This window comes from Salvelinus namaycush, unplaced genomic scaffold (assembly GCF_016432855.1).
Source record: "Salvelinus namaycush isolate Seneca unplaced genomic scaffold, SaNama_1.0 Scaffold326, whole genome shotgun sequence".
Taxonomy (NCBI): Eukaryota; Metazoa; Chordata; class Actinopteri; order Salmoniformes; family Salmonidae; genus Salvelinus; species Salvelinus namaycush.
In genome coordinates, this window is record NW_024060186.1 from 200,211 (window position 1) to 214,857 (window position 14,647).

The following is a 14,647-nucleotide window of genomic DNA, read 5'->3' on the forward strand; positions in this document are numbered from 1 at the left end:
TGAATGTGTCCATATCTGTGTGTGAGTGAATGTGTCCATATCTGTGTGTGAGTTGTGTGTGATGATGGAGGAGCGCTCACCAGGTCCGTCTTGGGCATGTCCTGGTAGTCTGAGGAGTAGTAGTTGGCCGTCTTGCCGAAGCCGTTGGTGCTGCTGTCTCCCTGGGCCTTGGGAGGCTGCCCGTGCTGGCGGTAAGTGGCGCTCTTGGGAGTCCAGCAGAACAGGTTGATGGATTCCCGGACGCAGCGCTCAATGTCAATCTCTGGAAGGAGGAAGGGAAACAAAGATAAGAGGGGGTCATGATTTTTATTATTTACTCATGAAATTATTTATTCATGTAGGCCGTACTTGGCAGATAAAAGCTGAATTGCAGCACATAAAATTAATTACTTCTTTCTTTCTTTTTTAAAATCAGGATGGGAGCTGAAGCAGTTCGTATTTGGTAGTGTGTCATGGTAATTCTCACCAAAAATGAGAGACTGTATTCTTCAAAATAACTTTATTATCAGATTTGCAAAAATGAAGCAATCAATAACAACCACTCAACAGTGCATCGTTAGGAAAGCCCAACGAACAGAGTTGTCTCTCTCCTCTTACAGAAAAAGTACAACCTAATTTGCCTACGTGGCAGTTTAGCAGATGGGTGGAAACAGGGAGGGAACATGGTGTGTAAAAGCTGATTTAGCTTGTCTGTGCAGATTGAGATAGCTGACGTTGCCACCATTGTCTGTCCCTTCCTGCATGTTTCCACACATCTAAATTCCTGCAGATTGTGACAACAGGATGTCACATACTGCAGTCGCACCCACACAAGACAAGCCTGTATCAGCAAAATACTAACATATAACAATGGACAGTTCTCTAAGTAAAACAGCATAGTAAGTCTAATTAAACAACAGAGTAGGTAATTAAATAAGTGTGAAAGGCCTGAGCGGAGAGTGCCTCACTATGTGGTGTAATCTGTGATAAAAATGGGTGTCTGGGAAAATGAATGAATGACTTCACAAATTCCAGAACTTGTGAATGACACCTAAAACAACTTTCACGCCTTTATCCATGTATTTTCTGCAGCATCTCACCCCCCGCACAAAATCAGAGGATATTATGCAAATTAGCACCAGGGTTTAGTGCAAACGTGAGCTGCTCACTCACTTCCTGACAATTTTACTAGTTTGACCTTGAAGGCAGATACCATAAATAAATCATCTGTAAATCATCTGTAATAGTCATCATGAAACACCTTGACTGAGCACCAGCGCTGTCTGTGTGTGTGACCAAGCGCAAGCCAGGGGCTTATAGCTTAGCTGTGACATACAAACCCCTTCCTTTACTTCAAGATCTCTTGGCTACAACATAACACAAAATCAGGATGAGAGAAAAGATAGTCAAGTTACTTTGAATGCATTCTCCTAGTGCTTCATCCACTCACTGAGTCCCTCTTTCTCACATCGTGTACGGAGCGGGGGATTAGAGAACGCCACTCACTGAGCCCCTCTTTCTCACGTTGTATACGGAGCGGGGGATTAGAGAACGCCACTCACTGAGCCCCTCTTTCTCACATCGTGTACGGAGCGGGGGGTTAGAGAACGCCACTCACTGAGCCCCTCTTTCTCGCATCGTGTACGGAGCGGGGGGTTAGAGAACTCCACTCACTGAGCCCCTCTTTCTCACGTCGTGTACGGAGCGGGGGGTTAGAGAACGCCACTCACTGAGCCCCTCTTTCTCACGTCGTGTACGGAGCGGGGGGTTAGAGAACGCCACTCACTGAGCCCCTCTTTCTCACGTCGTGTACGGAGCGGGGGGTTAGAGAACGCCACTCACTGAGCCCCTCTTTCTCACGTCGTGTACGGAGCGGGGGATTAGAGAACGCCACTCACTGAGCCCCTCTTTCTCACATCGTGTACGGAGCGGGGGGTTAGAGAACGCCACTCACTGAGCCCCTCTTTCTCACATCGTGTACGGAGCGGGGGATTAGAGAACGCCACTCACTGAGCCCCTCTTTCTCACATCGTGTACGGAGCGGGGGGTTAGAGAACGCCACTCACTGAGCCCCTCTTTCTCACATCGTGTACGGAGCGGGGGGTTAGAGAACGCCACTCACTGAGCCCCTCTTTCTCACATCGTGTACGGAGCGGGGGATTAGAGAACGCCACTCACTGAGCCCCTCTTTCTCACATCGTGTACGGAGCGGGGGGTTAGAGAACGCCACTCACTGAGCCCCTCTTTCTCACATCGTGTACGGAGCGGGGGATTAGAGAACGCCACTCACTGAGCCCCTCTTTCTCACATCGTGTACGGAGCGGGGGATTAGAGAACGCCACTCACTGAGCCCCTCTTTCTCACATCGTATACGGAGCGGGGGGTTAGAGAACGCCACTCACTGAGCCCCTCTTTCTCACGTCGTGTACGGAGCGGGGGATTAGAGAACGCCACTCACTGAGCCCCTCTTTCTCACGTCGTGTACGGAGCGGGGGGTTAGAGAACGCCGCTCACTGAGCCCCTCTTTCTCACGTCGTGTACGGAGCGGGGGGTTAGAGAACGCCACTCACTGAGCCCCTCTTTCTCACATCGTATACGGAGCGGGGGGTTAGAGAACGCCACTCACTGAGCCCCTCTTTCTCACATCGTGTACGGAGCGGGGGGTTAGAGAACGCCACTCACTGAGCCCCTCTTTCTCACGTCGTGTACGGAGCGGGGGATTAGAGAACGCCACTCACTGAGCCCCTCTTTCTCACATCGTATACGGAGCGGGGGGTTAGAGAACGCCACTCACTGAGCCCCTCTTTCTCACATCGTGTACGGAGCGGGGGATTAGAGAACGCCACTCACTGAGCCCCTCTTTCTCACGTCGTGTACGGAGCGGGGGGTTAGAGAACGCCACTCACTGAGCCCCTCTTTCTCACGTCGTGTACGGAGCGGGGGATTAGAGAACGCCACTCACTGAGCCCCTCTTTCTCACATCGTGTACGGAGCGGGGGATTAGAGAACGCCACTCACTGAGCCCCTCTTTCTCACGTCGTGTACGGAGCGGGGGGTTAGAGAACGCCACTCACTGAGCCCCTCTTTCTCACGTCGTGTACGGAGCGGGGGGTTAGAGAACGCCACTCACTGAGCCCCTCTTTCTCACGTCGTGTACGGAGCGGGGGGTTAGAGAACGCCACTCACTGAGCCCCTCTTTCTCACGTCGTGTACGGAGCGGGGGGGTTAGAGAACGCCACTCACTGAGCCCCTCTTTCTCACATCGTGTACGGAGCGGGGGGTTAGAGAACGCCACTCACTGAGCCCCTCTTTCTCACGTCGTGTACGGAGCGGGGGGTTAGAGAACGCCACTCACTGAGCCCCTCTTTCTCACATCGTGTACGGAGCGGGGGATTAGAGAACACCACTCACTGAGCCCCTCTTTCTCACGTCGTGTACGGAGCGGGGGGTTAGAGAACGCCACTCACTGAGCCCCTCTTTCTCACATCGTGTACGGAGCGGGGGGTTAGAGAACGCCACTCACTGAGCCCCTCTTTCTCACGTCGTGTACGGAGCGGGGGATTAGAGAACGCCACTCACTGAGCCCCTCTTTCTCACGTCGTGTCCGGAGCGGGGGTTAGAGAACGCCACTCACTGAGCCCCTCTTTCTCACATCGTGTACGGAGCGGGGGGTTAGAGAACGCCACTCACTGAGCCCCTCTTTCTCACGTCGTGTACGGAGCGGGGGATTAGAGAACGCCACTCACTGAGCCCCTCTTTCTCACGTCGTGTACGGAGCGGGGGTTAGAGAACGCCACTCACTGAGCCCCTCTTTCTCACGTCGTGTACGGAGCGGGGGGTTAGAGAACGCCACTCACTGAGCCCCTCTTTCTCACGTCGTGTACGGAGCGGGGGGTTAGAGAACGCCACTCACTGAGCCCCTCTTTCTCACGTCGTGTACGGAGCGGGGGATTAGAGAACACCACTCGAGGATTTGGGGCAAATTGGGAATTCAGAATCCTCCCATTCTTTATTTTGTTCTCTATTTCACTGCCCCCTTTTTCTGTGCAAATGAAATGTGTGGCTAATGAGAGCTTTTGGCATGGCCTGCCACCAACAGACAAAATCAATTATGAGATGGATCTTTATTCCAGGAAAGGGGGGTGAGGGTTTGTCAGGACAGACTATGGTAGAGGGGCGGTATGCTCTCAGTGTACAGGACCTCACAAATATATGGTTACAGACAGGAGGTCATTCCAGTGAAACACTGGTAGTCAGATTCCTCTCCAGCCAACCATGCACACAGACAGACAGAGAGGGAGAGACAGAGGGAGACCGACTGACAGGCAGCTGGGCATTCCATGGCAGTGTGTGTGTGTGTGTGTGTGTGCGTGTGTGTGTGTGTGTGTTAGAGATTCAGTTGATTATGTGGCGGTTGATTGAATGAGGGGGGCTCTGACAGTCGGGGCCACAAATCAACCGTTGGACTGGAGGGACTCTGGCAACTGCTAGCTAGATAATGGGGATATGGAACCCTATTAAAAAGGCAGTCTGGGATATGGCCTCATCTATTCAATGGCCATTTTGATAAAATACCCCTTGATTCATGAAGAATATAACTTAATGCACGTCTAAGTACAACTGTCCTGCCCTGGCCTACCATAACCCAATATATGAGACTGCACTACTCCATTGGCGTACCATAACCCAAGATATGAGACTGCACTACTCCATTGGCCTACCATAACCCAAGATATGAGACTGCACTACTCCATTGGCCTACCATAACCCAAGATATGAGACTGCACTAACCCCATTGGCCTACCATAACCCACGATATGAGACTGCACTACTCCATTGGCCTACCAGAACCCAAGATATGAGACTGTACTACTCTATTGGCTATGTTTAAGGCTGAAACACAAATCGCAGATTGTGCCTTTAAAATGTGTCTGTGCCAAAGGCCCTGTGGGAGATGGGTGTGACTCTGAATGATCGGGTAGTGACTAGTGCCACAGCCCCAATCAAACACAACGGAGGGAAGGAGACAACAATCACTGGCAAATGTTTTAAAAAGGCAACATGTTGAACTAACAGAGGAACAAAGAGGGGACAAAATCAGCACGTTGAGACGTTGCGTGCTAGAATGCTCGCAGGGCGAAAACAAGCTTACTGTGCCTGCCTCGGTTTACTTAGCATGCTTAGTCCTGCCTCGCTTTGGTTCCTCATTCAATTCAATTTGAACTCCCAATCTTTGAATTTCAGGAGCGAATTCCTGCCTTCTAATCTTGCCTCCGAAATGAATGACACAAAAGATAACACCTAATCTTGACATGCTGTCATGGTGGGCGACTTTTATTTAACAGTTTGCCAAACGATTTGGCGGAGGAGGAGAAGAGCTATCCGGGTCAGAGATCAGAGACTGAGCGTCACTTGATGGGCCCAATAGAGGCATATGGCACATCCTTAATGTGTCTCTTGCCAGTTTTACTTTGAGAGACGTCGTTCAGACAGAGATCTGGGCTCGATCTGCATGACCGAGAGAACCTTATGACGGTGTGCATGCGCCACCTCCCTCTAAGCACTCTGGGAACTGTCCTCCTCTGGTATTAACTGTAATAGTCTTGTCAGTGAGAATTAATGACCCTGGCACCATTCACCGTTTATGGAGGGAAAAGAGGAGAAGAGCGTGTCCGGATCATTTAAGAGCCCGCTCGCTTGTAACTTAATCTTGACTTAACTTTTATTCCGACGCTCAGAGACAGAAAGCGAGAGCAAGAGAGAATCCGAGAGGTGCTTCTTTCCCCATCACAAAAATAAACAACTACAAACATTTTAACCAGTCTGAAATACCCCTTCATTCAACTATCTACAATATTTGAATCTATGGTCACAAAAAAGCTAGTGCTTAATACATTATCTATCAGGCTTACATGGTGACTGTCAGGCATGATGTTGTAGTGCCCAGGGTCATGAATATTGCATGCAATCACACACACACCTCCAGCTAAACAGAGGCTAGCCTAATACTCGAGGAGAGATTGACAACCGGTTTAACAAGCCCCAGCGCATTCCATGGCAGTGTGTGTGTGTGTGTGTGTGTGTGTGTGTGTGTGTGTGTGTGTGTGTGTGTGTGTGTTAGAGATAAACTTTCTGTCAAATATATAGTGACTGTGAGGCATGACGTCGTAGTGCGGTCTGTAAAAGGTCATAACCAGAACTGGCTTGGCAGCCTAGGCACTAAATAAATACAATTAATAGTGTCACCTGAGGGAAGAGAAAACAGCCAGGGTAATTGACTAGTTGATGAAAGATAAATGAAATACGCTGCTCTGAAGTTTACAGTACTTGGCTGAGAGCCAGACGATGACAACTTGCACATGAAAAGCAGGTTTGTATGTAGTAAGGCATGTGTATAAGGACACCAAAGCTGCCTGTCTGCATGCTGATGGAGAGGTAGTGTGTTTTTGGTTCCTACTGCAATACAGACGGTTTTATTTGAGGTGTACACATGAATCTCTTGTAGCTACAAGCCGGTAAAACACAAGTATGCAATTAAACAAAAGGAACCTGGGGCTCCACAGGTAAGAGGATATCAATCCTTCACAACCTGACAGACACACACAGAGAGAGAGGCAGAGAAGTCAGCACAGACAACAGCCCAGCACAACAACACCCCCTTAACTAGACCTGGAGAGCTGGAAAGAGACATATCTGCACTCTGGACTGTAGTGAGACAACATAAACAGGAGAAGAACAGAGCACTAGAGGAGAGGATCAGAATGCTGGAGGAGAGGGTGAGGGGATGGCGTGTGACAGAGAACAACCCACTAGAGAGGTGGCCACCCCCACAGAGAAGCCAGCAGAACAGCCCACCTCAGCACCAGACAAAAGTCTCGACACCATAGCAGAACAGTCCACCCCTGACCATAGCGTCGAAATCACAGCAGGACAGACAAATGAAGAACCCCAAGTCTATGGGATCGCACTCCCTCTGAGCACCCCCATCAGCCACTCTGATCGCCTTTCTGACAACCCCCCCACACCCACTGAAGACATGCACAAGACACAGATTGTACTCCTTATGGATTCAAACATGAAACATACAAGAAAATAAACTTTTTCCCAAACACAGTGTCTAAACTCTGGTGTCCAAACACCCAGCACGCGCTAGACCTTCTGTCTGAGGACCAACTAGGGTCACCCAGCCACATAATAATACACACAGGCACAAACGACCTGAGAGCACAACAGGAAAGGGTGATTGAAAAAGCTTCTACTTTCTCCAACGCACAAGTGGTTATCTCTAACCTGCTACCACCAAAAGACTTCCACCCTGCTACCATACCGCCGGTAAACACAAGTATTTCCTGTGACTGTGGCTCAAAACCAAATGTTTTCCTGGCCCACCACTCCACCCTGGACTAGAACAGCCTTTACGACCAGGTCCACCTATACAAGGCAGCAGTGCCCATCTTCGCCCGGACTCTAAAGGACATCGCTCTCAAACGCAGCCCCAACACTTCACACAGGAGCAACAGATCAATAGAAACCCCGCCCAGACCAGCGAGACACTCTCCCAGACCTGCGGGACCCCGCCTCCCCCCCGGACCTACACATAGAGGACCCACGCCAAGAGGACCTACAACACCACCAGCCACATCCACAGCCCCACCAATCAACACCCCCCCAAGTCAACCATGCCCACACCCCATTTAGCACCCCATTTAGGCCCCCTCAGATCAGACCTATGCCCCTCCTGCCCCCCACTCCCGCAAAGAGGGCCTCAACATGGAAGTCATACATACACCCAGGCCGTGAGCAGGCCAACAGGCCCAACCCCCACTCTTACACTACCCCAAGCCAATGGAATGTACCAGATTCTCAGCAGGCCCTGCTCACACTTACTGGTCTAAGGCCAAACCACACAACCAACAACATTGGACACTTTATGGAACACAAAGCCTTCACTCTCTCATTCTGGAATATCCAAGACCTGAGGTCATCTGCCTTTGGCCTAAAGAGCAGGAACCTGGACTTCAAAGAAATCGGAAATACATTGTCATCCTACAAGAACCATGGTATAGAGGAGACGGACCCACTGGTTTCCCTCTAGGTTACAGAGAGCTGGTAGTCCCATCCACCAAACTACCAGGTGTGAAACAGGGAAGGGACTCAGGGGGTATGCTAATCTGGTATAGAGCAGACCTAACTCACTCTATTAAATTAATCAAAACAGGAACACTTTACATTTGGCTAGAAATTCAAAAGGAAATGATCTCAACAGAGAAAAATGTTCTCTTGTGTGCTACCTATATCCCCCCACTAAAATCCCCATACTTTAATGAAGACAGCTTCTCCATCCGGGAGGGGGAAATCAATCATTTCCAGGCCCAGGGACATGTACTAGTCTGTGGCGACCTAAATGCCAGAACCGGACAAGATCCTGACACCCTCAGCACACAGAGGGACAAACACCTGCCTGCAGGGGACAGCATTCCCTCCCCCATATGCTCCCCTAGGCACAACATAACCAACAAAAACGTGTCACAACTCCTGCATCTCTGGGTATGTACATAGTCAATGGTAGGCTCCTATGGTAGGTACACCTATAGCTCATCTCTTGGCAGTAGTACTGTAGACTACTTTATCACTGACCTCAACCCAGAGTCTCTCAGAGCATTCACAGTCAGCCCACTGACACCCCTATCAGATCACAGCAAAATCACAGTCTACTTGAACAGAGCAATACTCAATCATAAGCATCAAAGCCAAAGGAACTGCGTAATATTAAGAAATGCTATAGATGGAAGGAATGTAGTGTGGAAACCTACCAAAAAACTATTAGGCAAAAACAAATTCAATCCCTTTTAGACAACTTCCTGGACAAAACGTTCCACTGTAATAGTGCAGGTGTAAACTTGTCAGTAGAAAATCTTAACAGTATATTTGACCTCAGCTTCCCTATCAAATCTAAAAATGTCTAACAGAAAACCGAAGAAAATGAACAACAATGACAAATGATTTGATGAAGAATAAAAAAAACTAAGAAAGAAATTGAGAAACCTGTCCAACCAAAAACACAGAGACCCAGAATCTATGCCTTCACTATGATGAATCACTAAAACAATACAGAAATACACTACAGAAAAACATCTGAAATCAGCCCAATGTAATTGAAGAATCCAGACTAGCCACTTCTGGGAAAATTGGAAAACACTAAACAAACAACACGAAGAATTACCTATCCAAAATGGAGATGTATGGGTAAACCACTTCTCCAATCATTTTGGCTCTATAACAAAGAACAAACAGCAAAAACATATACATGATCAAATACAAATCTTAGAATCAACTATTAAAGGACTACCAGAACCCACTGGATACTCCAATGACCTTCAATTAACTACAGGACAAAATAAAAACCATCCAACCCAAAAAGGCCTGTGGTGTTGATGGTATCCTCAATGAATTTATAAAATATACAGAACACACATTCCAATTGGCTGAACTTAAACTCCTTAACATCATTCTCAGCTCCGGCATCTTCCCCAATATTTGGAACCAAGGACTGATCATCCAAATCCACAAAAGTGGAGACAAATCTGACCCCAATAACTACCGGGGGATATGCGTCAACAGTAACCTTGGGAAAATCCTCTGCATTATCGTTAACAGCCGACTCGTACATTTCCTCAGTGAAAACAATGTACTGAGCAAATGTCAAATTGGCTTTTTACCAAATTATCGTACGACAGACCACGTATTCACCCTGCACACCCTAATTGACAAATAAACAAACCAAAACAAAGGCAATGCCTTCTCATGCTTTGTTGATTTCAAAAAAGCCTTCGACTCAATTTGGCATGAGGGTCTGCTATACAAATTGATGGAAAGTGGTGTTGGGGGAAAAACATACGACATTATAAAATCCATGTACACAAACAACAAGCGTGTGGTTAAAATTGGCAAAAAAACACATTTCTTCCCACAGGGCCGTGGGATGAGACAGAGATGCAGCTTAAGCCCCACCCTCTTCAACATATATATCAACGAATTGGTGAGGGCACTAGAACAGACTGCAACACATCCTACTAGAATCTGAAGTCAAATGTCTACTGTTTGCTGATGATCTGGTGCTTCTGTCACCAACCAAGGAGTGCCTACAGCAGCACCTAGATCTTCTGCACAGATTCTGCCAGACCTGGGCGCGGACAGTAAATCTCAGTAAGGCCAAAATAATGGTGTTCCAAAAAAGGTCCAGTCGCCAGGACCACAAATACAAATTCCATCTGGACCCCGTTGCCCCAGAGCACATAAAACACTATACATACCTCGGCCTAAACATCAGCGCCACAGGTAACTTCCACAAAGCTGTGAACGATCTGAGACAAGGCAAGAAGGGCCTTCTATGCCATCAAAAGGAACATAAAATTCGACAAACCAATTAGGATCTGACTAAAGATACTTGAATCAGTTATAGAACCCATTGCCATTTATGGTTGTGAGGTCTGGGGTCCGCTCACCAACCAAGAATTCACAAAATGTTACAAACACCAAATTGAGACTCTGCATGCAGAAAGTCTGCAAAAATATCCTCCGTGTACAATGTAAAACACCAAATAATGCATGCAGAGCACAATTAGGCCGATACCCGATAATTATCAAAAACCAGAAAAGAGATGTTAAATTCTACAACCACCTAAAAGGAAGCGATTCCCAAACAAAGCCATCACCTAGAGAGATGAACCTGGAGAAGAGTCTCTTAAAACCTCTTCAGGATTGGTGGGTCCTCTGCGGGACGGTTGAGCTAACGTAGGCGAATGCGATTAGCATGAGGTTATAAGTAACAAGAACGTTTCCCAGGACAAAGACATATCTGATATTGGCAGAAAGCTTAAATTCTTGTTAATCTAACTGCACTGTCCAATTTACAGTAGCTATTACAGTGAAAGAATACCCTGCTATTGTTTGAGGAGAGTGCAGTTTTGAACATGAACAGTTATTAATAAACAAATTAGGCACATTTGGGCAGTCTTGATACAACATTTTGAACAGAAATGCAATGGTTAATTGGATCAGAATAAACTTTGCACATACACTGCTCTCATCTAGTGGCCAATATCTAAATTGCACCTGGGCTGGAATAATAGATTCTCTTGCATTTCAAAGATGATGGTACAAAAAAATACAAAAGAACAGTTTTTTTTTTCTTTGTATTATCTTTTACCAGATTGAATGTGTTAATTTCTCTTACATTCCTTTCACATTTCTACAAACTTCAAAGTGTTTCCTTTAAAATGGTACCAAGAAAATGCATATTCAGGGCCTGAGCTAAAGGCAGTTAGATTTGGGTATGTCATTTCGGGCAAAAATTGAAAAAAGGGGTCCGATCCTAAAGCAAGCTGGTCCTGGGGCTCTGTTCACAAACACAAACAGACCCCACAGAGCCTCAGGACAGCAACAAAATTAGACCCAACCAAATCATGAGAAAATAATTACTTGACACATTGGAAAGAATTAAAAACAGAGCAAACTAGAATGCTATTTGGCCCTAAACAGAGAGTACACAGTTGCAGAATACCTGACCACTGTGACTGACCCAAACTTAAGGAAAGCTTTGACTCCCGAGTGGCGCAGCGTTCTAAGGCACTGCATCTCAGTGCTTGAGGCGTCACTACAGACACCCTGGTTCGAATCCAGGTTGTATCACAACCGGCCGTGATTGGCAGTCCCATAGGGCGACCCACAATTGGCCCAGTGTCGTCCGGGTTTTGACGGCGTAGGCCGTCACTGTAAATAAGAATTTGTTCTTAACTGACTTTCCTAGTTAAATAAAGGTTAAATAATTGTATTTAATTACAGACTCAGTGAGCATAGTGCTATAGAGAATGTGTGCTGTAGGCAGACCTGGCTCTCAAGAGAAGACAGGCCATGTGCACACTGCCCACAAAATGAGGTGGAAACTGAGCTGCACTTCCTAACCTCCTGCCAAATGTATGACCATAGAGACACAGACCCACAAAGAACTCGAAAACAAATTCAATTTTGATAAACTCCCATATCTATTGGGTGCAATACCAGTGTGCCATCACAGCAGCAATATTTGTGACCTGTTGCCACAAGAAAAGGGCAACCAGTGAAAAACAAACACCATTGCAAATACAACCCATATTTATGTTTATTTAATTTCCCTTTTGTACTTTAACTATTTGCACATAATATGACAATGGAAATGTCTTTATTCTTTTGGAACTTTTGTGAGTGTAATGTTTAGTGTAAATGTTTTTATTGTTTATTTCACTTTTGTTTATTATCTATTTCACTTGCTTTGGCGATGTAAACATACACTTCCCCATGCCAATAAAGCCCTTAACTTCAGACAGACAGACAGACAGACAGACAGACAGACAGACAGACAGACAGACAGACAGACAGAGGCAGAGAGAGAAAACAGAGAGGCAGGTGTGTGTCGCAAATCACTGTGTGTGTGCGAGTGTGTTTTTTTATGAAATGGGGCACACAGTAGTATGAACAGCCACACTCCCTCCCACACACACACACACACAGTAGCATGAACAGCCACACTCCCTCCTACACACACACACACACACACACAGTAGCATGAACAGCCACACTCCCTCCCTCCCACACACACACACACACACACACACAGTAGCATGAACAGCCACACTCCCTCCCACACACACAGTTGTGTACTGACAGCATTGATGATTTGGCCGTTGGCAGAAGGTGAACTTCACACACACACACAAACCCTCCAGGTCAGAGAGAGAGAGAGCTCAGTGTTTTCAGCCCTAATATGCACCACACGTCTCAACACTAAATGATGAGCGCTACAATGCCAGCATACTAAATCTAAAACTGGGAGTTGAACCAGCAACCAAACCCCTGGAGGTTACCAAACTAGCACTGAACCCACTAACCCCTTCATACCTGTAAAGCCCCTTGTGACAACAAAGTGTCATGGTACCGTTAGCCCTAGTATCAAGTCTCACCTATTACAACAGGGAGAGAACTAGTCATTTAGTGGGCTGTTCCTGGTAATAGGTGTGTGTGAATGGGTCTTAGTTTTGAAGTGTCAGTACAGATCTAAAGGTTGGTGAGTGATGTCCTATGGGCCCAGGTGTTGGGATACCAGTGGTAATACTGAAGCTGGTAGCTGTGCTCTCTCACAGAGAGAGAACTCCTCCAGGGCAAACATATTTTACCTTTATAAGGAGCCCTCTCCTTCCGCCTGTTTTTGCTGTTCACGTGCCTGCTGGACCAATAAAACACAGTGAAGTGTAGCAGCATATAAATAAATAAGAGAGAGAAAGAGAGAGAGACAGAACAACTGGAAGCAGCCAGTCAGCCATCCGGAGGAAGAGTACCCTAGCGTCCCCTTTGGCATAAAAACATCTGCCGTCTCACAACTGTTATTTAAACTTTAATGTCACCCGCCTCTCAGCCAAACGGGGTAATCGCCGTTTCAGTTTGGCAATGGGGTTTAAGGGAAACTGACTGAGATATCCCCCGGGCGTTGAGAGCTCTGTGAGATACATTCATTATGGATGCTGCCGGCCCCTGGATTTTCTGTCACTGACACTTTGCTGATACTTTGCAGTGGGGGACTGATGGGAGAGGTAGGTAGTAGAGAGAGGGGGAGGGAGGGCGAGGAGAGAGGGAGGGAGGGCGAGGATGGAGAGGGAGGGAGGAGAGAGGTCGAGGAGAGAGGGCGAGGGAGGGAGGGAGGGCGAGGAGAGAGGGAGGGAGGGCGAGGAGAGAGGGAGGGAGGGAGGGCGAGGAGAGAGAGGGAGTGAGTGAGGGAGGGAGGGAGGGCGAGGAGGGCGAGGGGGTCAAGGAGAGAGGTCGAGGAGAGAGGGCGAGGGAGGGAGGGAGGGCGAGGGGAGAGGGAGGGAGGGCGAGGAGAGAGGGAGGGAGGGAGGGCGAGGAGAGAGGGAGAGCGAGGAGAGAGGGCGGGCGAGGAGAGAGGGAGAGGGCGGGCGAGGAGAGGAGAGAGGGAGGGAGGGAGGGCGGGCGAGCAGAGAGGGCGAGGAGAGAGGGAGGGAGGGCGGGGCGAGAGGGCGGGCGAGGAGAGAGGGAGGGAGGGAGGGTGAGGAGAGAGGGAGGGAGGGACTATAAAGAGGAGGGGTTGTTAGAGAACTTCATTCCTGTGTGGCGTAGAGGCTCAAACCACTACTACTCTCAAACTTGCATTAAAATCGACTTGTTCTTGCCAACTGACCCGTCAAAGTCTATTCCTGAAATTCCTCCACCCACCCAAAATCCCAAAGCTGGGATAAACTCAGTAGGGAAGCCTTGCATAGAAAGAAGAGACAGAAGATTATCAGTCCCCCAAATGCTACTGCATAACTCACATCAACATCAGCAAACATGACATTATCATATGCCAGTGCATCTCAAAACTGTTGGGTTGGAGGAAGTATAGAAATAGAATGACTAGAGTGCATTGCGAGGGAGGCGGGGCTTCTTCACAGGGTTAAAGCACAGTCCCGTCTAAGATCCAGTGCCAGCGTGTGTGTTCCTCTTTAAGTGAATCTGTATGGTCATGCTCTGTAGGAATGCTACCCTTGTACCTAATGTCCTGAGACCTGACGGTTTCACACACTGCACACCACACTCACAGACAAGCTTAGGAACCGTGCAGCCCAGTTAATAAATTCTC

At 47.9% G+C, this 14,647-nt stretch overlaps 1 protein-coding gene across 1 annotated transcript in view; it reads right to left on the reverse strand.

Moving 5' to 3' along the window:
- Positions 1 to 14,647, reverse strand: part of LOC120040131 (TBC domain-containing protein kinase-like protein) — a gene marked incomplete at its 5' end in the record, with an annotated part of 57,669 nt that overhangs the window by 28,982 nt on the left and 14,040 nt on the right. Inside the window, one exon of the mRNA XM_038985375.1 lies at positions 81 to 262. Within this exon, the coding sequence (XP_038841303.1) occupies positions 81 to 262 (182 nt within the window). The remainder of the gene's footprint in view (positions 1 to 80; positions 263 to 14,647) is intronic.